General features: G+C 37.8%; 1 protein-coding gene across 1 annotated transcript in view; it reads left to right on the top strand.

The window, feature by feature from the left end:
- DYNC1LI1 (dynein cytoplasmic 1 light intermediate chain 1) overlaps positions 1-5,076 on the top strand; it is a 37,112-nt gene extending 32,036 nt beyond the window's left edge. Inside the window, exons 11-13 of the mRNA XM_045436429.1 lie at positions 547-667; positions 1,620-1,775; positions 4,129-5,076. Coding sequence (XP_045292385.1) covers positions 547-667; positions 1,620-1,775; positions 4,129-4,241 — 390 coding nt within the window. The 3' untranslated portion in view covers positions 4,242-5,076. The remainder of the gene's footprint in view (positions 1-546; positions 668-1,619; positions 1,776-4,128) is intronic.
- Positions 5,077-22,010: the final 16,934 nt, after the last annotated feature.

The following is a 22,010-nucleotide window of genomic DNA, read 5'->3' as shown; positions in this document are numbered from 1 at the left end:
TTTCCTAGAATTTGTGAAATTCTAAAGGATAAACTGCACTCCTTTTTAGAATATTTAAATCATAAAAAAGTATTTTGCGGTGTTTGTCACGCACCAGTTACTGAGTGTGGAACCATTTCTATGTGTTATTTTATAAATTGTCACCACTGCCCTGTGAGGCAGGTACTGCCAGCCCCATCTTGCAGGTGGGGAAATGGAGGCTTTGGAGGATGTTACAGCTTACCTGAGATTTTACAGCTGGTAGCATGCAAGTCCAGACTGGAATCCAGATCTGACTCCCAAGCTTATACGCATAACCACACCCCATTATTGAATACATTCTTTTTGCATGGAAGGGGAATTTGTATTCTAAAATGTGATAGGTCTCTGGTATTTTCTGATCCTGAGGACACAATTACTAAACATTTTTGGCAGTGGCTTGCCGTGTAAAAGTACAGTAGTGCAGATGGGGGACAGTTAAAAAGTAATTTCATTTTATAATAATAACTTTTGTGAAGTTGGAAGTTTCAGGGTTTTAGAATTACAGCTTTCCTAATTTTTACATAGGATGCCTCACCAAGAGTCCCAGGAGGCTCCCCTCGAACACCAAATCGATCTGTGTCGTCCAATGTTGCCAGCGTGTCTCCCATCCCTGCTGGGTCAAAAAAAATTGATCCAAACATGAAAGGTACATTTCTCTCTTTTCTTGGAGAAAACAGCACAGTGTATTTTACACTAAAAAAAAATCTACCTAGATTCCTACCTTTTCCGTAACTGTTTTCATTTTTGTGCAGTAACTTCTAATCTTTGTTGTATAATCTCATAGTCATTCAGACTGCAAACCGTTTATTTTATAGTGTAGCCTTAATATATCCAATCTATGAGGTAAGCTTTATGAAAGTTTTGTGTTACATTTAATCCTTCTCCTATGATAGGTCATCAAAGAAATCCGTATGTTAGTTAATAGGTTATTTGCAATCGACATAAAGAAAAAACTATATACATGAAAGTTATTTCAATAGAAATAATTGCCATAAGTGGGATTAGCAGGTCAGAGTCTGTACATTTTTGTGCCTTTGGTAATGTTTTTCAAATGGCTTATTTACATATCATCAACATTGAGTGTTGCAGTTTTGGCACAACCTAATCAGCATTCTTTAAATACTAGTAAGAGCTTTTTCCCTAGTGTTTCTTTTCTATTTGTATTTCTCTCCTGTGAATTATTTCTTGTTATCCTGTACTCACTTATCTCTTGGAACTTCTGCTGGTTTTCATACAGGATTAAGTAGCTTTTTGTAACACTTGAGGCAAATATTTCTCAATAGTTACACTTTGGAAGAACCGGTTTCAAAAGGGAGGTATAGTAGCATCTAACATCTGTTTTAAATGTTTTTGGTTGTTTTCTTTTTTAAATAATGTTCTAATTTTTCATCATTATCTTCTACTCTTAAAATTTACTCATATTTTGTTTTTATGGAAATGGATTAGAGATAAGTTATCCAGGCTCAAAAGAACAAACTAGACTTGAATTTGGAACACATTTAAGTATTCATTGCTTTCTGTGTGTGATTACTATAATAAAAATTTATAGAAGAATCTAATGTTTTCAGTGAAAGTGTTTTGGTTTGTGTTTTTTATAGCTGGAGCTACAAGTGAAGGTGTCCTGGCAAATTTCTTCAATAGTTTGCTGAGTAAAAAGACTGGTTCTCCGGGAGGCCCTGGTGTTGGCAGTGGTAGCCCTGGAGGTGGGGCTGGAGGTGGAAGCAGTGGTTTACCACCATCCGCCAAAAAATCAGGTATGCTTACCTACATCTTTTATTTTTCTTTAAAAGCTTTATTGAGATATAACTATATACCATGAGATTAACTCCTTTGAAGTGTACAATTCAATAGTTATATTTACAGTTGTGCAAACCATCATCATAATCTAATTTTAAAATATTTTAATCTCCCGAAAAAGAAACCTCCTGCCTTTTTGCAGTAACTTCTTTTTTCTCGCAACATCCCCAGTCCTAGGCAACCACTGATCTGCTTTCTGTATTTGTGGGTTTGCCTATCTGGAGATTTCATATAAATGGAATCATACAGTACGTGCCTTGTTTAATATTTTCAATAACGTGTTCCAAGTCCATCCATATTGTAGCAGGTATCATTATTGCGTTTCTTTTTATTACTGAATAAAATTCCACTGTATGGATATGCCACATTTTATGTGTCCACTCATCAGTTGATGGACATTAGATTATTTCCATTTTTGGCCATTATAAATTTTTTTTTTTAACGTTTATTTATTTTTGAGACAGAGAGAGACAGAACATGAACGGGGGAGGGTCAGAGAGAGAGGGAGATACAGAATCTGCAACAGCCTCCAGGCTCCAAGCTGTCAGCACCGAGCCTGACGCGGGGCTCAAACTCACGGTCCGCGAGATCATGACCTGAGCTGAAGTCGGACGCTTAACCGACTGAGCCATCCAGGCGCCCCAATTTTTGGCCATTATAAATAGTACTACTGTGAACATGGGTTTTTGGCACATGTTTGACAAATGATATATGTTTTCATCTCTCTTGGGAATATATCCAGAAGTAGAATTATTGGGTCATATGGTAATTCTACATTTAAGTTTTTGAAGAACCGCCAAAGTGTTTTTGCAAAACGCTGCACCATTTTATATTTCCAGCAGTGAGAAATGAGGGTCCCAATATCTCCACATCCTCTACAACATTTGTTATTGTCCATCTTTTTGATTAGAGCCATCCTAGTGGCTGTGAAGTCCTATCTCATTGTAGTTTTGATTTGCGTATCCTTAATGGAGAATGATGTTGAGAATCTTTTCATGTGTTTATTGACCATTTGTAGTTCTTCTTTGGAGAAATGTCTATGCAAATCCTTTGCCCATTTTTAACTTGGGTTATTTGTCTTTTTATATTTGAGTTTTAAGTGCTGTTTTTATATTGTGTTTACTAGACCCTTACCAGGTATAGGGTTTGCAAAATTTTTCTCCCATCGTGTTGGTTGTTCTTTCACTTCTCAGTGGTGTGGTGTCCTCTGAAGCACAAAAGTTTTTAATTTTGATGAAGTCCAGTTTATTTTTCTTTTGTTGCTTGTGTAACTGCTCTTTAAACACTTTTTAGGGGCACCTGGGTGGCTTAGTCAGTTAAGCAACCAACTCTTGATTTCAGCTCAGGTCATGATCTGGTGGTTTGTGAGATGGAGCCCCCACATCCAGCTCCTGGCTTATGGCACAGGGCCTGCTTGGGATTCTCTCTGTCCCTTGCTCTCTGCCTCTCCTCTGCATGTGTGCTCTTTCTCTCTCTCTCTCAAAAGAAACATTAAAAAAAAAAAAAAAACAGACTTTTTAACCCATTCTCCTTTTTAATCCCATCTTGCCATCCTTTCCACAAATAGCATTGTACAGCTACCATTTTTTGGAACCTTTTACAGGTTTCTGGGTATAAACTGAATTTCTTCTTGGCTTTTCCCACTGCCAATGTAAAAAGATTAAGTTTTCTCAAGACTGCTGATTTAGTTACCACTCATTCATCTTCTTTCTACATTCCAAAATTTTGTTGCTGTTTTACTGTTCTTATTGCCCTGTGCCTTTTTAAAAGACGTTTTTATGAAATTAAATGATAGGTACTAGTTTTATTTGCATTTGGTAACAGACCCTATAATTTAAAATGAGGGGATTTAGGGGTGCCTAGGTGACTCCGTCAGTTAAGTATCTTTTTCTTTTTTTTTTTTTTTTTTTTTTAGTTTATTTTGAGAGAGAGCCAGACAGACACAGAGAGAGATCATGAGCAGGGGAGGGGCAGAGAGAGAGAGAGAATCTCAAGCAGGCCCTACACATCAGCACATAGCCTGACATGAGGCTGAAACCCACATAACTGCTTGGGATCCTCTCTTTGCCTCTCTCTCTCTCTCTCTGTCTCAAAATAAGTAAATAAACTTAAAAAAAATTTTTTTAAATAAATAATAAAATGAGTTGATTTTTTTTTTTGAGGGGATTTATTTTTAAATTAAGGATGTTTATATAACTTAGCATGCTGGGTAAAGTTAATGAAACCATTGGCAGTTTTTAAATGAAGAAATATTGGTGTAAAAGATACTTTGACTTCTATCTAAATCTTGTTTCTTGTCCTTCAATGTAGGCCAGAAGCCTGTCCTATCAGATGTTCATGCGGAACTAGACAGAATTGCACGCAAACCAGTTACAGTTTCCCCTACAACACCTACATCTCCTACGGAAGGAGAAGCTTCTTGAAGATACCAAATAAAGCCATTTATTCAGTTTTCTGGGATGATGTAAACTTGCCTCTGCCTTCTCCTTCAAAAGTGGAATTAGGGAACTGGAGTGCTTTTTCAGATGGACTAAATTTCTTTTTTTTTTTTTTTTTTTAATTTTTATTTGTGGTTGCCCGTTTTTTATAAAAGGAAGCTATACAGAAGAAAAATTATTCTACATTATGTAGGATTGCTGTTTGCATTGCCACTTTGCATAAGGAAATAATTTTGGATTTTGAAAAACTCAAAATTTATAGATCTGAAATACAGCCACGTGATCATACTCTAAAGGCTATTTAAAACATGGGAGGGTTTAGGAAAAGGCAGAAAATAATATGCTTTGGGCATTTGACTGACTTGGAAGTCCAAACTTATTTTAGTTAAGACTATTAAAATCATTTGAAAAATTATGTGTTAGTTTTGCTGGAAAAGAGAAAATGATCAATTGTCAGATTTTCCACACTAACGTAAATATACCACCACACATGGAATATGCTGAGAAAACTATCAGATAGCATTTTATACACTAGTCATTGTTTTGATCCATGATCCTGTAAGTTGTCATCAAAATGGAATTTTAAAATATTGGCCAAGATTCATTCTTTAACTGAGAAGAAAGAAAGCACACTGCCTAAATGCATAAAAGAAAAATGCAGAGGTTATTAAAATGTAAAGAGGTAACAGTCTTTGGATTTGTCTATCTATATCTGTATTGATATATAGATATAGATATATATATGGCTCTGCCTTAATATACCCCTTTTTTGTTTGTGACTTTCAACTGTAATCAGTTAATAAAGTATTTATTCTCTGCATTCAGGTTCAAATAACTTGTTGCATTCTCTTATATATAATTTGTATTTATCAGACCATGAATAAGATTCATTAGTATTTTAAGGTATTTGACTTTATAGGGTTATTAAGCATTCTGATCTTTGTAAGAGACAAGTGAATACGTAAGATTCCTTAAGTTTCCTTAAGTTGGGAGTTTACCTTGATCAACACGTCTTCCCCACAAGCATGTCTTGAACTGCAGAATCTTATGTCAGCATTTCTGGTAGATAAAAATATAGCCTTTTATCATTATTTATTGGGCAGAAGCTGTTTAAAAGCTTGGCAAATGCACTAACACATAGCTCCTCTCTTACAGGTGAGAACACCTGTTGTTAGTAGTTCCACCTGAATTTTCAATACTGTTTTTAAATGCTTGTTGTAGAACCTTCATAAGAACGATTTGACTTCTTACTGAAGTTCACCTAAAGAACATACGTACATTTAACTTACTGAATCGTTACAGATAACTGGGAAAAAATGGCTACTGCCCTTATATTGGCCTTCATTATTACTTTAAAATATATATTCCAGAGATTTTTTTTCAGCATAAATGTTTAAGGACAATATCCCTACTATCTAACACAATCCTTTCATTAGGAGTTTAAAACCTTTACTTTTAAATAGTATTTGGCTCCTAATAGTTGAATATAAGTGTTAAAATAACATGAGAGGGTAATGATTTGTTTCAAGGTGGGAAAAACTTAGGTTGTTCATGGGCACGGAAAAACTAATTTATAAAAACATTTTGTTTGAGGAAATGGAAGATGAAAAATGCCTCTGATAGAATCTTTAGTCTGGAAAGGGTTCTGCAGTCATGGTGTTATAAAGACCAGTTTTTCTGAACTAGTATTTTAAGTAAAACTAATGACAGAAAGAAAATCGCTGCCTGTGCATCATGTCTGCTGTGTTTGCATGTCTAGACCAACTCATTTTTCTCTGTGTGACATTGGAGGTGTACTAGAATATCCTTGGAATTGAGTCATTAGCTTAAATAACTGTCAGTGTTCATTTTACGTGGTATTCAGTTTTAACTAATCTAAAACCTTGTGTTTACCCTGTTTAAACCTTAAACCAATTTTTGACCCTATTTTTTGCAAGGAAATTTGTTTTTAAACTACTTGTTTTTGTTTTGTTTTTAAGCAGTTTTTATTGAGGTATACAGTACAGAAAAGTGTACAAATTCAGGTTATATGGTTTGAAATACCTCTTAATCAGCGCCACGATCAAGAAAGATGTTACTGGCATCCTGTGTTCTTCTGTGTGCCCCTCATTAGTACCCCTGCCTGCCAAGTGACCACTATCCCAACTTGCACAGGCATAGATAAGTTTTATTTATTTATAATCTTTATGTAAATGGAATCTTAGAGTTTATATTCTTTTTGTGAAAGGTTTCTTTCAGTATTAGTTCTGTGACACATCAACAAATACATGTAGCAATAATTATCCATTCTCATTGCACCATAATACTCTACCATGCAAATACACTACAGTTTATCCATTATGCTATTGATGGAGGTATATCAGTCTATTGCTGCTGTAACAAGTTACCAAATTTCAGTTGCTTCAAACACTACAGTTTTATTATTTTACCATTCTGGGGGTCAGAAGTCCAAAATCAGCCTTACTTGGGCTAAAGTTAAGGGGTCGGCAGGGCTGGTTTCTTTTGGAGGCTCCAAGGAGCATCTCTTCCTTCCTTTCTAGCTTCTAGAGGCTGCTTGCATTCCTTGGGTTCCTGGTCCCTTCTCCATCTTCAAGACATGGCATCTTCAACCCGGTGCTTCCGTCACATCACTTCTCGCCCTGAACCTGCTACCTCCCTCGTGCCAGCATCCGTGTGATTAACTTGGGTCCACCTGAGCAATCCAATGTAAGCTCCCTCAACACCTCACACACTCTCCTTACTAGCCTGGTTTCTGAAGAGAAACTGGATATAATTCTTATCTTTGCTTCTCCATAGATTTTTTTTTTCCTTTGGCTTCTTTCAAGATTTTTTGTCATGCAGTTTGATACACCTAGGCATAGTTTTTTGGGGATTTATCCTTAGTGTTCTATGAACTCTGGATCTGTGGTTTAGTGTCTTGACATTAATTTGGGGGAAATTCTCAGTCGTTACTGCTTCAAAGATTTATTTTGTTCCTTTCTTCTGTATTATGTATATGTTACATCTTTGTAGTCTTAACAGTTTTAGAATATTCTGTTCCATCCCTCCCCCCCCCCCCCCCGCCCCCCACCTCTGGCCTTTTGTTGCATTGCTTTTTCGTTTCGGAAGTTTCTTTTAACATATACTGTCACTCAGAGATTCTTTCCTCAGTCATGTCCTGTCAACTAATTAGCCCACGGAAAGCATTCTTCATTTCTGTTAGTTTGTTTGTTTGTGTTGTTTGTTTGTTTGAATCTCTATCATTTCTTTTTGGGTCTTTTTTAGAATTTCCATCTTTCTGCTTATATTACCCGTCTATTCTTACATGTTGCCTACTTTTTTTGTTAGGGCCCTTAGCATATTAATCATAGTTGTTTTTCTTTTTTCTTTTTTTTTATTTTTTTAAATGTTTATTTATTTTTGACAGAGAGAGAGAGACAGAGCAGGGGAGGGACAGAGAGAGAGGGAGACACAGAATCCAAAGCAGGCTCCAGGCTCTGAGCTGTCTGCACAGAGCCCTACATGGGGCTCGAACTCACAGACTGTGAGATCATGATACCTGAGCCTAAGTCGGATGCTCAACTGACTGAGCCACCCAGGCACCCCAGTCATAGTCATTTTTCAATTTGTGGCCTGATAATTCATCATCTCTGCCATATCTGAATCTGATTCTGATGCTTGCTGTGTCTCTTCAAACTACTTTTTGCCTTTTACTATGCCTTATAATTTTCTGTTGATAGCTGGACATGATGTACTGGGTAAAAAGAAGTCCAGTGAATAGACCTTTAGTAATGTGGTGGTAAGATATTGGGGAGAGGGAAAGCATTCTGTAGTCCTATGATTAGGTCTCAGTGACCGTGTGCCCCTGGGCTGTGAACTTCACAAGTGCTTCTCAGTCCCCATCTCCACCCGCAAACCCCTACCCCTTAGGTGGGACTGGATGGCTGGATGGGGAACGCCAGGGAATTTTTCTCTGATTTTTTCCCTTTGAGATCCTGATAGAACTCCTGGAGGTAAAAGTCACAAAAGTGGGGGATTCCCCTAGACCAGGGATTTTTTAGCTCACAGAATTGTCTACTCTGAGCCACCAGCAGCTTGTCAACTATAGTTCAGGCTTTCCTACCCCAGTACTGTCTCCCTCAGAGGTTTCTGCTTGGGAGTTTCTAGTTAAACAAGTTGTTCTGTGTCCACTTGCCAGTTTCCAATTTGGGGGACAAGGATTGGCTCTGGGACCTCACTTCTCTGACAAGTCTAAAAAGAGTTGTTGAATTTTCAGTTCAGCATTTTGCTTGTTAGGGTGGAAAGATGACTTTCAAACTCCTTACTTGGTGGCTTGGAAACTGGAAGTCTGGTTTCACCCTCTCAAAATCCTAATCACATCTGCAAAGTCCCTTTGCCTAATAAGGTAACATTCACAGGTCCCAGGGATTAGGATATGGACATCTTTGTAGGACCATATTTAGGCCTACCTATAGGATGTTTGGGTGACTTTTAATTTTTCAATTGCTATTGTGAATTGTGCTGTTACGAACACTCTCAAATGTGCTTTGTGGAAAATAAGTTCTCATTTCTACTGAGTATATGTGTAGATGTGGATTGCTGGGTCCATGGGCTGTGTGTATATTCAGCTTTAGTAGATAATGCCAAACAGGTTTTCCAAAATGGTTATACGAATTTCCATTCCTGGGGTGCCTGGCAGGCTCAGTCAGTAGAGTTTAAGCCCCACGGTGGGTGTAGAGATTACATAAAAATAAAATCTTAAAAAAAAAAAAAAAGTCCATTCCTGGGAGAAAATATTTGCAAAATATATATCTAAAGAGTCTAGTATTCACATTACATAAAGAATTATTACAACTTAATGCTAACACCGGTAACCTAATGTGAAAATGGCCAAAGGATTTGAATAGACATTTCTCCGAAAAAGATACACAAATGACAAGCACAAGAAAAGATGCTTATTCTTATTAGCAGGTGAGGAAATGCGGATCAGAACCACAGTGAGGTACCACTTCACAGCCAAAACAAAAAATGAGTGTTGGCGAAGATGTGGAGAAATTAGAACATCCATACATCACTGGTGGGAATGTAAAATGTAAAACCGGCAGCCACTTTGGGAAACGATGTGGTGGCTCCTCCTAAGATTAAACATAGTTACCTTATGACCCAGCAATGCCCCTCCTAGATACATACCCCACAGACTGAGAACATTTGCCATCACAGAAACTTGTATGCAAATGGTTACAGCAGCATTACTCATAGCCACATGGCGCAAACAACCCAAACATCTACCAACAAATGGATAGACAAAATGTGGCATAGCCTACAATGGGATATTTTTCAGCTATAAAAAGGAATGAAGTATTGATACATGATACAACATGGGTAAACCTTGAAAACATACTGTTAAGGGAAAGAAGGTAGTCACAAAATGTCACGATATAGGATTCCATTTGCATGAAATGTCCAGAATAGGCAAATGCATTGAGACAGAAATAGTGGTCTATTGTTAATTTTAGACATTCTGGCAAGTATACAGTAGGACCTCGTGGTGGTTTTAATTGTATTTCCTTGATACCTAATGCATGTTTTATGTTTATTGGCCATATAGATACCCTCTTTTGTAAAGTACCTCTTTAAGAATCTTAAGAGTCTTGTCCTTTTTCTTTTTCTTTTTTTGGGGGGGAGGGAGTAGGGGGGAAGATGAGGGGGAAACTATCTGACTTTTTCTTACTGACTTATTCTTTACATATTCAGGATGCTTGTTCTTGTCAGATACATATTGTAAATATCTTCTCTCATTTTGTGGTTTGCCTTTTCTCTCTCTGGTATCTTTTGATGAGTAGGAGTTATTGATTTTAATATTCCATTTGTCAGCTTTTCTTTATGGCTGTCGCTTTTATTCATCTGTTTTAAAGAAATCCTTGCCTACCCTCAAGGTGATGATATTCTATAATTTTTTTTTTCTAAAAGATTTATTGTTTTACTTTTCTACAATCCTAGGATTGATTCCTCTGCATGGTATGAAGTAGGGGACAAGATTCTTTTTTTTTTTTTTTTTTTTTTTTTTTTTTAACTGTGGGTGTTCAATTAATTCAGTACCATTGTTGGGAGACTCATCCTTCTTCACTTTGCTGTAGTCCCCCCTTGGTCGTAATTTAACCGTCCATCTATGTATACTTCTGTTTCTGGGCATTCTGTTCTCTTCTATTTGCCAGTTTGCCTAGACTGTACTGATACTACAGTCTCGGTTTCTGTCCTTTATCTGGTAACCTAAGGCCTCCGGTATTGTTTCTCTTTAAGATTGTTTTTGCTATCCTTGACCCTTTGCATTTCCATTTACTGGTCCATTGCCCTCCCCCCCCCACACACACACACACCCTACATTTTGATTGACATTGCATTGAATTTATAGATCAATTTGGGGATAACTGTCATCTTTAAAACATCTTCCAAACTGTACACAGAAATATCCTTCCACTTATAAAGGTTTCCTTCAATTTCTCCTAGCAATATTTATATTTTTCAATGTATCCTCTTGTACCTCCTGTTGGTACATTATTTTTTCCACTGAATTTTTTCGATGCTATCATAAATGGCATCCTTTTAAAGTTTCATTTTATTTGTTGCTGGTGTATAGAACTGCATCTTTGTCATATTATCCAGAAACCTTATTCAAATTCCTTTATTAATGTAATGGTTATGTGTAATTTATTATGTATTTTTCCCCATAGAATTATGTCATCTGCAAATTATGAGTCTTATTTCCTCCTTTTTAATGTTGTCTTGCTTTATGACGCCTGTACCCCAGTACAGAATACTGTTGAACCAGTGAGAGGAAGCATCTTTATCTTGTTCCCCACCTCAGAATGAAACCTTTTAATATTCCACTATTAAGTCTGTTTACTGCATGCTTTTTGTAGATACTCTATCAAAGAAAGAAAGTTCTTTTCTTTCCTAGTTACTTTATATCATGAGTTTTATCATGAATGAGTGTTGAATTTTATAAAATGCTTTTTTCTTTATTGAGATAATCATTTTCTTTTTCTTTTTCTGTTAATGGTATCATTTACATTACCTTTTAAAGATATTAAGCCAACTTTGTATTCCTGAAATAAATCTAACTTGATCCTGATGTATTAGTTTTGTTATATTGCTGGATTTGGTTTGCTAACATTTTATTAGGATTTTGCATTCTGCACCTGAGAAAGATTGGCCTGTAATTTTCATTTCCCATCATGTTTTTGTCAGTGTTTGATATCAAGATTATGTTGACCTCATAAATCAAGTTGGGAAGTATTTTCTTTTTGTATTCTTTGTAAAGACTTTGTGAAAGATTGGTGTGATACTTGTCAATTTTGTTCCTCAAAACTATCAGACATCAATTTACAAGGACCTTTGTGGAACTTAACAATAGCACAAATGGTAATATCCATTACAGTTTTCTTATTTGGGCTTCATTTTTTAGAAAAACTACTTTTTCAGGTTGCAAAATACTAGGATATGGAAGTTCCTCCTTCCCGTAACACCTTTTCAATGTCCTTACCAAATAGTTCTCTATGCTGAAATAGGATTACAGTCAGTGACATCCGGGAACTCTTGCCGAATATGTAGGACTTAACCCTGTGATCATAATTATTTCAGGGACTTTTAGGAAAACATGTAATCCATACATACAATAAAAAATACATGAAGTAATATGAAGAAATACATGGAATTCAAGAATATTTTTCAAGATATTTCTCAAAAAAAAAAAAGAGGTTAGAGTGGGAGAGAGCCAAAGCATAAGAGACTCTTAAAAACTAAGAACAAACTGAGGGTTGATGGGGGGTGGGGGGGGGGGGAGGGTGGGTGACGGGTATTGAGGAGAGGGCACCTTTTGGGATGAGCACTGGGTGTTGTATGGAAACCAATTTGACAATAAATTTCATATATTGAAAAAAAAGATATTTCTCAGATAACTAGAGAATAGATGGAAATAATCACACTTTGAGACACAAAAGTTGTTACTATCCATTTTCTGAAACTGTGGCTGTAGAGAGGGAGAGGAGGAAATACGCACACACGTATATACACACATATACGTTTGGGGCAGAGTAGTACCTTGATCCCACTTTATCACCAAAATCTTTTTAGAATTAGTCTACTAATTCTGTCTTCTCTTGCGTTAAGATCTTTTTCTTGGGGTGCCTGGGTGGCTCAGTCAGTTAAGCATCCGACTTTGGCTCATGGGTTTAAGCCCCGCATTGGGGTCTGCTGACAGCGTGGAGCCTGGAGCCTGCTTCAGATTCTATCTCCCTCTCTCTCTGCCCTTCCCCTGCTCATGCTCTGTCTCTGTCCCTCTGTCTCTCAAAAATAAACACTAAAATATTTTTAAAAATAAAAAAATAAGATTTTTTTCTAAAATTCTAATACCACAATTCTCAAATTTTTTGGTCACTAGACTCCTTTACACTTGTACTTATTTAAGGAGACCCCAAAGAATTATTAATTATTAATATGACCCGATATGGGTCATTAAAAATAATATGAGTCATATTTATCTATATTTACCCTAAGATAAAAGCTGAAAAATTTTTAAATATTTGTAAATGATAATAGTAAATCTATTACATGTTAAATAACTTTTTTAAGGAAAATAGCTTTGACAAAAATGCACCGAAAAGAGTGTCATTGTTTTACATTTTTACAAATCTCTTTAATGTCTAGTTTAATAGAAGACAGCTGGATTCTAATACCTGCTGTATTATATCTGATGTGATATGTTTTTTGGTTGAATTCTATGAAGAAAATACAGCCTCACAGATACATAAATGGAAAAGATAGTATTTTAATAGCTCTTCCAGATAATTGTGGATTTTCTTTTTGTTTCTAAAAGTCAACAAGTCTTAGTTTTTTTTAAGGTTAATTGCAGTGTGGAATGAATTGATCTGTCTTGCACTTTGAATGGATTTTCCCCCTATGTGATTTTATAACATTATTCAGTGGTCTGTTAGAAATTACTGGTTCATGGAGTTACAGAGTTCTTGCAAGTATTGACATATCTTATAAAATATCAAGCAATACTGCGCCCATTAGAAAAGTTTAAATGATGGGAAACTGTCAGGCTCAGTGACAGATACAAGTTTTCCAGAATTCTCATTTTTTCTGGAAAGTTCAAATGTTATTATCAAGGCAACGAATACTATCAGTTGTATTCCTTGCACTGACAGGCTCACTTCATTCATTTTTGAGAAAATGCCTGCCAAATAACAAGTCTGAAAAACCAGTTGGCCTATAAGTAGTTCTTTCAAGTGTATATATGGTGAAATAAAGTGGCCTGTTCAGCGTATAACTATTGAGTAGCACAAATGCTTTTCCTTGAGACACCATTATACTTCAGTATACAGCAGATGTAAGGTTTGTACCCTTCCCATTCCCTCACACAGAATTTGAATAGGACTGGTACTAAATGGTTACAATTCAATAAGATAACAATTTTCACATCTTCATCAAGGGAATTCTTAAGTGAAATTGGCGCTTCCCACCCCCCACCCTCCCCACCTGGAGTGGTGAAGAATACAATGACCACAAATTCAGTATGGTGCTACTGCCTTGCTCCGTAGTTTTATTCCACCAGCAGAGCAAACAAGTGTTCACACGATGAAAAAGGCAAATGACCTTCCTGTAGTCTTATGAGAATAGTTTTGACCTCGCAGAACCCTTGCAAAGGTCTCAAGACCTCTAGCAGTCCTCTGATCACCCTGAGAACTGCTGTTGGAATCCGATAGCCAAATCACTCCTTTGAGTCTGCCCCGTGTAGACTTAGAATGTAAAACAAGGCTTTGATTCAGAAATTTTGGCTGATGTCCCGTAGAATGTGACTCCTCCAAGCATTTTCTGTTAAAATACTTCTTGTCTGCAATACTGCAACTTTGCCATGGTTAGCTTGAGTTAGTCTTGTATCGTTCTGTGTTTGGTTTGCGTGCACGTCACTCTCCGAGTTTCACTCAGACTTAAGTACTGTCTAGATGGCAGGTATTGACCACATCTTTTGCTGCTCTCCCACTTCTTGATATTTGGAGCACACTGTCAACCTGTAGGGAAGAGACTTACTTCAGCCCTGCTTTGCAAGATGTCTGAGCATCTTGGCCACCACCTCCATGGGAATCTAAACGTGCCAGGCTCGCAGTGCCAAGATGCTGGAACACAGTAGAAAGAGCCAGAAGAGCCGGGCTACCCCATTTGCTAATCACATGACTGTGGAAGAGTCATTTGTTGTCCTGTAGCCTTAGTTTCATCATCTGGATCGTGGCGAGGACAGCCTGCTCAGGTGTAGAGTTACGAGTGAGGATAAACAAGATAGAGGCTGTGGAGGTGCTTTATAGACTCTGAAGTGTTACATGAATTTAAGTTTTTATTGCCACAAGGGAAGGAATTTTAATTTACATAAACTTCTTAAAATACTGGTCCCATGCATAAATTATTCAAGCAGGCATTTTTAGATATTACCCTAAATGTATTAGTGTAATTAGACCATTTCTGAAAAGCCGACTACCTTGTATGCTTGTTTCTACCCAAAAAAGCCATATATATGGTATTATATATACAGGGTGTATGTGTACACCTGTACACACATACAGGATATATATATACATACACACATACAGGATATATATATATATATACACATATAGGATATATATATTTATATATATGGTGTGTGTATATCTATATATATCTATATATCTATATAGATATAGATATATATATATGGTATTAAATCAACTGCTAGCTATTTGTAAGGATGAAATTAGACCCATACCTGACATCAGTTACAAGAATAAACTCCAAATTATGTATCAGACCTAAGTATAATATATGAAATCATACAAGTACTAAAAAATATATATAAAATTCTTTTGCATCTGAGTGGGAAAAGGCTTTCTAACTTTAACTCAATCCCCATGTAATAAGATAAAAATTTTAAATTCAGGGACATAAAAATGATTGAAGAAAACATGATGTCAAAAAGCACCATAAGCAAATCCAAAAGGCAAAATGTGGAAAGAAAATATTTGCAATTTATCACGGATAAAGGGCTAATATGCCTGAGACATGAAGAACTCTTCTTTTTTAATTTTTTTAAATGTTTATTTATTTTTGAGAAAGAAACATAAAGTGAAGCGGGGGTGGGGCGGGGGAGGTGGGCAGAGAGAGAGGGAGACCCAGAATCCAAAGCAGGCTCCAGGCTCTGAGCTGTCAGCACAGAGCCCGACGCGGGGCTTAAACTCACAAACTGTGAGATCATGACCTTAGCCGAAGCCAGACCCTCAACCAACTGTGCCACCCAGGCGGCCCTGTATGAAGAACTCTTAAAATAGGTGTGAGAGAAGCAAAATCCCCCTAGACTATAAATAAATAGGCAGAAGGCATGAACAGACAAGTAAAAGAGAATATAAAAATAGCCCTCAAACATATGTAAATATGTTTAACTTTGCTTAGAAAGAAACGCAAATCAAAACTACACTGAAATATTACTCCTTATTTGAATGAAAAAAAAATTCAAAAGCTTGACAGCACTTTGCTGCAGAGGTGATGGAGAAATAGGTGTATTCATGTGCTGCTCCTGGGAGTGCAAAACAATACAACCTCTTAGTGAGGGACATTCGTAGTATTTAATAAAACTGTACACTCAAACTCAGCTTACCCTGAGTTACTAGGAACTTACCCTGAACATGCATAGCCGACAATACAAAAATAGTGTTCACACAGTTAGTCACTGTGGCATTATTTATAATTGCAAAGTTTTGGAAACAAATGCCTGTACATAGGAAATTGGATGAATAAACTGTGGTACAACCACACAATGGAGTACTGTGCAATTATTTTGGAAAAACAAGCTGATTTCCATGAACTGATATGAAGCAACTTCCAGGATGGTATGTGTCTCTTTTCACTAAAGAACCACGGGAAAGATAACCAGAAACAATCACAGTTTGTTACCTGCAGAGGGAGGTGGGGTGGGAATGAGATGGAAGGGATAAAGACTGAGCAACGCTTCTCTAAGTGTACCTTTTTGTATGTTTTTCCTTTGAGATTTTTGTTAATGTTTCACATTTGCAAAAAATAATATTTAATCAAAACGAGGAAAAAATTCTCAGACGGTTTTCTATCATCTTTAATGACACTGTGAGGCATGTTTTTGTGTTAAGGGTTGCCTTGTGATGACAGGGACTTCCTGTTATCCAAATCCCAAACTGGACCCCACGTTCGTTCTCTCTTCCCCAAGCAATCAGAAGCTTCTCATTTCTTCATCGCCTCTCTCACCCAACTAATCAAACCGTCCTGTACTAAAATACCCAACTGATGAGAGCAAGGAAGCTAAGTGATCCACAGTTTTTTGCCCCCCAAACATTACTGAGGAATTAACTGTAGAGGGGAGAAACCCTGGACCAAAAAGCATTATAAACATTCCTTTGCCCTTGCAGCCCTCTGCTGGTATAAATGAAATGTGGAGATTGACCATTCATTGCTTATCCTCTCTATTCTAGTTTTGTTGGGAGAGGAGCTTGAAAAGGTGTTATCCCTAGATCTCTGATCCAAACTTTTCTTTGCATATCTGGCAACCTCATCCACTCTGGGGTGTTTGGAAATGTTGGCAAGGAAAACGTTAAGACTTTTTCTTTGCCTTCCAATGACACCACTTCCTGTGTTCTCCCCCTGTCTAAACCCTCCTTTATTTCTCTGCCTCATCCTTACCTTCTCTCCCATTCCTTCCAAAGTTCTAGCCTCTGTAGGTGCTTCCCTTTAACATTTGTATGCGTCTGTCAGTTTTATGAGTGTCTCCCAAATGACTTATCTCTTCCAATGCTCCAGATCCATATTGGAAACGATTGGTACCAGGAACTCCACTTGATGCACTCTGGCATTAAAACCTCGGTCCTAATCTGAGTTCTTCATCTTCCTTTGGTTAAGACAAATGATCCGAAACCTGGAAATAAGGCCAAAGGATTATTGAGTGCCCTTTAAATGCCATATATCATATTAGAGTAGTGGTTCTCAAAGTGCGATCTTGGACCAGCAGCATCAGCATCACTGGGAACTTAATAGAAATACAAATTCTTGGGTTCTGCTCAAGATCTACCAAGTCAAAAACCGTGGAGGTGAAGCCTGTGGTGAAGTCTGTGGTTTGACAAGTCGTCCAGGTGACGATGATCATCATTCAATTTAGAGAAATACGGAACTGGAACAGGGCTGGCAAGCCACAAGCCAAATCCAGCCCAGTGCCTGTTTTCATAAAGTTTTATTGGAATATAGCTGCGTTATGGCATGTAGTTACATATCATTTATGGCTGCTTTCAACCCACAACAGCGGAATTGAGAGGTTGTGACAGACTTACATGTACCTCATAACCTGAAAGACCTACTATCTGTCCCTTTACAGAAAAAGGATCATCACTGGTCTAAGGAAAGAAAATTTTATGTGACTTACTATTTATTATTGAGTTAGGCCCAGAGTCTGTGAAGTTAGGTATTCATTATAGAAGATTGATAAGCTAGGGGCTCCTGGGTCGCTCAGTCGGTTAAGCATCCGACTTTGGCTCAGGTCATGATCTCACCGTTTGGTTTGTGAGTTCAAACCCCACTTCAGGTGAGCTCAAGTCCCGCTCTGGGCTCCGCACTCTCTCTCCCTCTGTCTCTGCACCTCATGGGATTCTCTCTCTATCCCTCGCTTACTTGCATACTCTCTCTCTCAAAAGTAAATAAATAAATAAATTTTTTTTAAAAGGTTGATAAGCTACAAATGAATTTTGTCTGGTAGAGGTGAAAATGATTTCTCTCTGCTAGAGTTAATCACAAAGGCAACAATTTTATTGTACATTTAGTGATTTTAGCCAGTTTTGGGTCTACCCTAGAAACATATTCTAGCATTTTTTTTCCCTTTCACTGTTTACATATATACACACATATATATTTTTTTAATTTGAGAGAGAGTGTGTGCACAAGTAGAGGAGAGGGGTGTAGGGAGATCCCCAGGGATCATGACCTGAGCTGAAACTAAGAGTTTGACGCTTGACCCACTGAGCCACCCAGGTGCCCCTAACTGTATATTTTTTAACACTGTATACATATGTACATATATATATACATATATGCACATACCAAGGCCTCGCATATCCTCCTCTTAAACAGTTAAATCTTTGAAGCATGCTTGTGTGAGAGTCATCTTTTTAACTCTTTTTAACTCTTAACTCTTTTTAACTTTTTAACTGAAATGTATACTTTGACACTTACAAGAGTTAATTACTCCTTAGGTTCTCTGTCTCTGTCAGTACCCTTCCTTCAGTCTCTTAGTTACATGGGCTTGAAACCCTAGCACCTGTTTCAATTCCTCCCTCCTCTTCAAACAAATCAGTCTCCATATCTCACTGGTTTTACCTCCCACAGCTTCTCTTCAAGCCAGCCCCTCTCCTTTGTGTCCATGACTACCGTCTGAGTTTAAGCCCCGGTGTCCTCTTTCCTGAACTTTTACAACAGCCCCTACATGGCTCTTTGTAACCTATCCAGTGTATGAGGCTGCCAGAAAAACATCCCCAAGGAAGAGCTCTGGTCATACTAACCCAAACCCCTTTGGTGGTTCCTCAGTGTTCAGCTAATAAAAGGAAAGCCCCAGTTCTTTAGCCTGATTTTTCAGGCCCTCCAAAATTTGACTCCAAGGTTGTCTTCCTTGACTAGTCTTTGTCCTTCCTCCCTTCCATTCTCTGTGCCTGTGTGCACTCCCTTTACCTTCTTTCCCATTGCCTTTCTGCCTACAATACCCTCTGTCCTGTTTCTGCATGTCCAAATATAAGTATTCTTTTTTTTAAGGTTTTGTTGTTTTGTTTTGTTTTGTTTTGAGAGAGAGAGAGAGATAGAATCCCAAGCAGGCTTCATGCCATCAGCGCAGATCCTGATGTGGAGCTCAAACTCACGAACTGAACTGTGAGATCATGACCTGAGCTGAAACCCAGAGTCGGTTGCTTCACTGACTGAGCCACCCAGGTGCCCCCCAAATGTAAGTATTCGTTTACCCCCAGCTTGAAGCTCCACCATGCTGATCCTTTCAGCTGCAAATGATTTCTCTCTGCTCTGAATTCCCAGAACATTTAATTTGTTTCTTTTTTTATGGCATATATCACTGTTTTATGACATGGTCCTTTATGGACGTTTCTGTGGCCTCATTGTGGGACTTCATCTATGATCCAACTTTGTATTCACATTATTGCCTAATTGTACTAATATAGATAATAGGGACAGTGAACGTTTTTGAGTAGGGGCTGCTGAACAATCAAAATCTCAGCTGAAAAAAGTAGCACCACATTATTTTTTGAATGTCTAAAATCTCATCAAACTATACTTTCCCAACCAACTCTTTTGTGAATATTTCCTAATTCTTCATTTAAAAAATTAACTACTGGGGCGCCTGGGTGGCGCAGTTGGTTGGGCGTCCGACTTCAGCCAGGTCACGATCTCGCGGTCCATGAGTTCGAGCCCCGCGTCAGGCTCTGGGCTGATGGCTCAGAGCCTGGAGCCTGTTTCTGATTCTGTGTCTCCCTCTCTCTCTGCCCCTCCCCCGTTCATGCTCTGTCTCTCTCTGTCCCAAAAATAAATAAACGTTGAAAAAAAAAAATTTAAAAAAAAATAAAAAATTAACTACTTAAAGGAGAAAAATGAATAGTCTTCAAAATTGAAATGAGGCTTTTTTCTCTTTGGTATATCTTTTCTCCATAAATAAAATTTTTCAGTTCAATGTGGCAAGTCTCAGCATTTAACTATTCAGTGTTGTTTATCCATGTACAAACATGACACTTTTCCATGTGGATGTGCCCATCAAATGGGCTCCCTAACACAAGCGTTTGTTCACAAAACCCTAAACTCTTCAGTTGGTCTTTTACTAAGAAAACATAAGTGATGCACACGTTTCCTTTTGTTTGTTTGTTTGTTTTTAACTGGGAGGGATATTAGTGCCTTAATCTAATTGATTCGGGCACCCCCCCCCCCAATCAATCAAGACAAAGTAAGTTATGGTACCTCTGCTGTCTCCTACCTAATGTCTTTCATTCTTATCATACTTTAAAACAGTGTGTCTCCATATGCATGGATTTCTCACCAGTATCTTCTGGAGAACATGTTAAAAAAGTATATTTCCAAGACCCACCCAAATTCAGAAATTTGGGGATAGATCTCCAAGAATCTTTATTTTTAGTTAGCCTCCCAGATGACTCTTATGGATCCGAAGTTTGTGAATCACAGGCTAAATGATTACCCTCTTCTAAATTCAGAGAGAAGCAGAGACCCGTTATAGCATTGCCCAAGTGCACCTTAAATAAACCAAGAGGGTTGAGAGAATCTGTCCATCTTCTTTCCTTGCTCAAAGTTTTTTTTTTTTTTTTTAAGGTTTATTTACTTATTTTGAGAAAGAGAGAGAGAGGGAGAGAGAACAAGTGGGGGGAGGGGCAAAGAGAGAGAAAATCCCAAACAGGCTCTGCACTGTCAGTGCAGAACCTGATGAGGAGCTCAATCCCACCAACTGCGAGATCATGACCTGAGCCAAAATCGAGAGTCGGCCACTTAACCGGCTGAGCCACCCAGGTGCCCCTAAGTTGTTGTTTTTAAATATAACTTGCCCTAAATATTTTATTCTGAAAATGTTCAAACACGCAGAAAAGTTGCATTAAAAAAAAGGACAGTGACATCCATATACTACACTACTAACATGTTACTGCCCCTAAGTTGTTGTTTTTAAATATAACTTGCCCTAAATATTTTATTCTGAAAATGTTCAAACACACAGAAAAGTTGCATTAAAAAAAAGGACAGTGGACACCCATATACTACACTACTAACATGTTATTGCACTGGCTTTATCACAAGTCTATCCTTTTATCCATCTCTCTGCTCATCAACCTGTCTTGGTTTTTTGGATGAATTTCAAAGTAAGTTTCAGACATGGATAGTGTGTAATTTGGGATGATGGTGAGTTGAAGAATAACAGGGCAGTGAGTCCTTGTAGTCCTGGTGAAAACACAGTGGCCTCGTTTGCTTGAACAGGATTGGTGGCTGCCTGGTCTCTGCAGGACATTTAGAATACATTTGCTCAAAGACAGAAGGGTAGTTTTGGGCTGGCTGTACACAGCCCCCACAGAGTAGTATCTATTTGTCTCTATTCATTTGAATAGAAGCTTTTGTTCTATAACTGGAAGAAGAAGGAGAGGTTTGGGGCCACAGAGAAGAGGAGAGATTAAATATGGAAGTAGATGGCGGCAGTGGCCTCTCTCCTCTTCTATGGCTTTTAAGGCCCTAATGGAGTTAGAGGCAGAGGTTTGCTGGGTTCGTGGTTAGCAACAAAGGTTGTGAGTCAGACTGCGGAGGCCTGCATTCCAGCTACCCCAGGTTGTTTGAGCTTGGATATATTCTGGTTCTTGGCCTCAGTTTGCTGGTCTGTAAAGTGAAAGTAACGATAGTACCTACATTATATTGAGGAGAAAATATGTGTGCCTGACGTGTAACTCAATCAACTTCAGTTGCTAAAATATAATTACATTCCTTGATGAGTTTCCTTAAGTTTACACAAAATTAAAATATACGACTGTTGGAGCTGGTGAACAAGGAAGAGACAAGTAATCTCAGCGATTTTGACAAGTAAGCCTAAAAGGAATTCAGAGAGATGCAGGAGGGAGCAATCCTGAAAGTCCTTTCAGACAATCCTTTGCGCTTAAAATGAAACCTAATTGCTTTCCTTGCTCCGCAAGGCCT

Source organism: Leopardus geoffroyi, chromosome C2 (assembly GCF_018350155.1).
Source record: "Leopardus geoffroyi isolate Oge1 chromosome C2, O.geoffroyi_Oge1_pat1.0, whole genome shotgun sequence".
Taxonomy (NCBI): Eukaryota; Metazoa; Chordata; class Mammalia; order Carnivora; family Felidae; genus Leopardus; species Leopardus geoffroyi.
The sequence above is the reverse complement of the archived record's forward strand: the minus strand, read 5'-3'. Positions and strand labels throughout refer to the sequence as shown.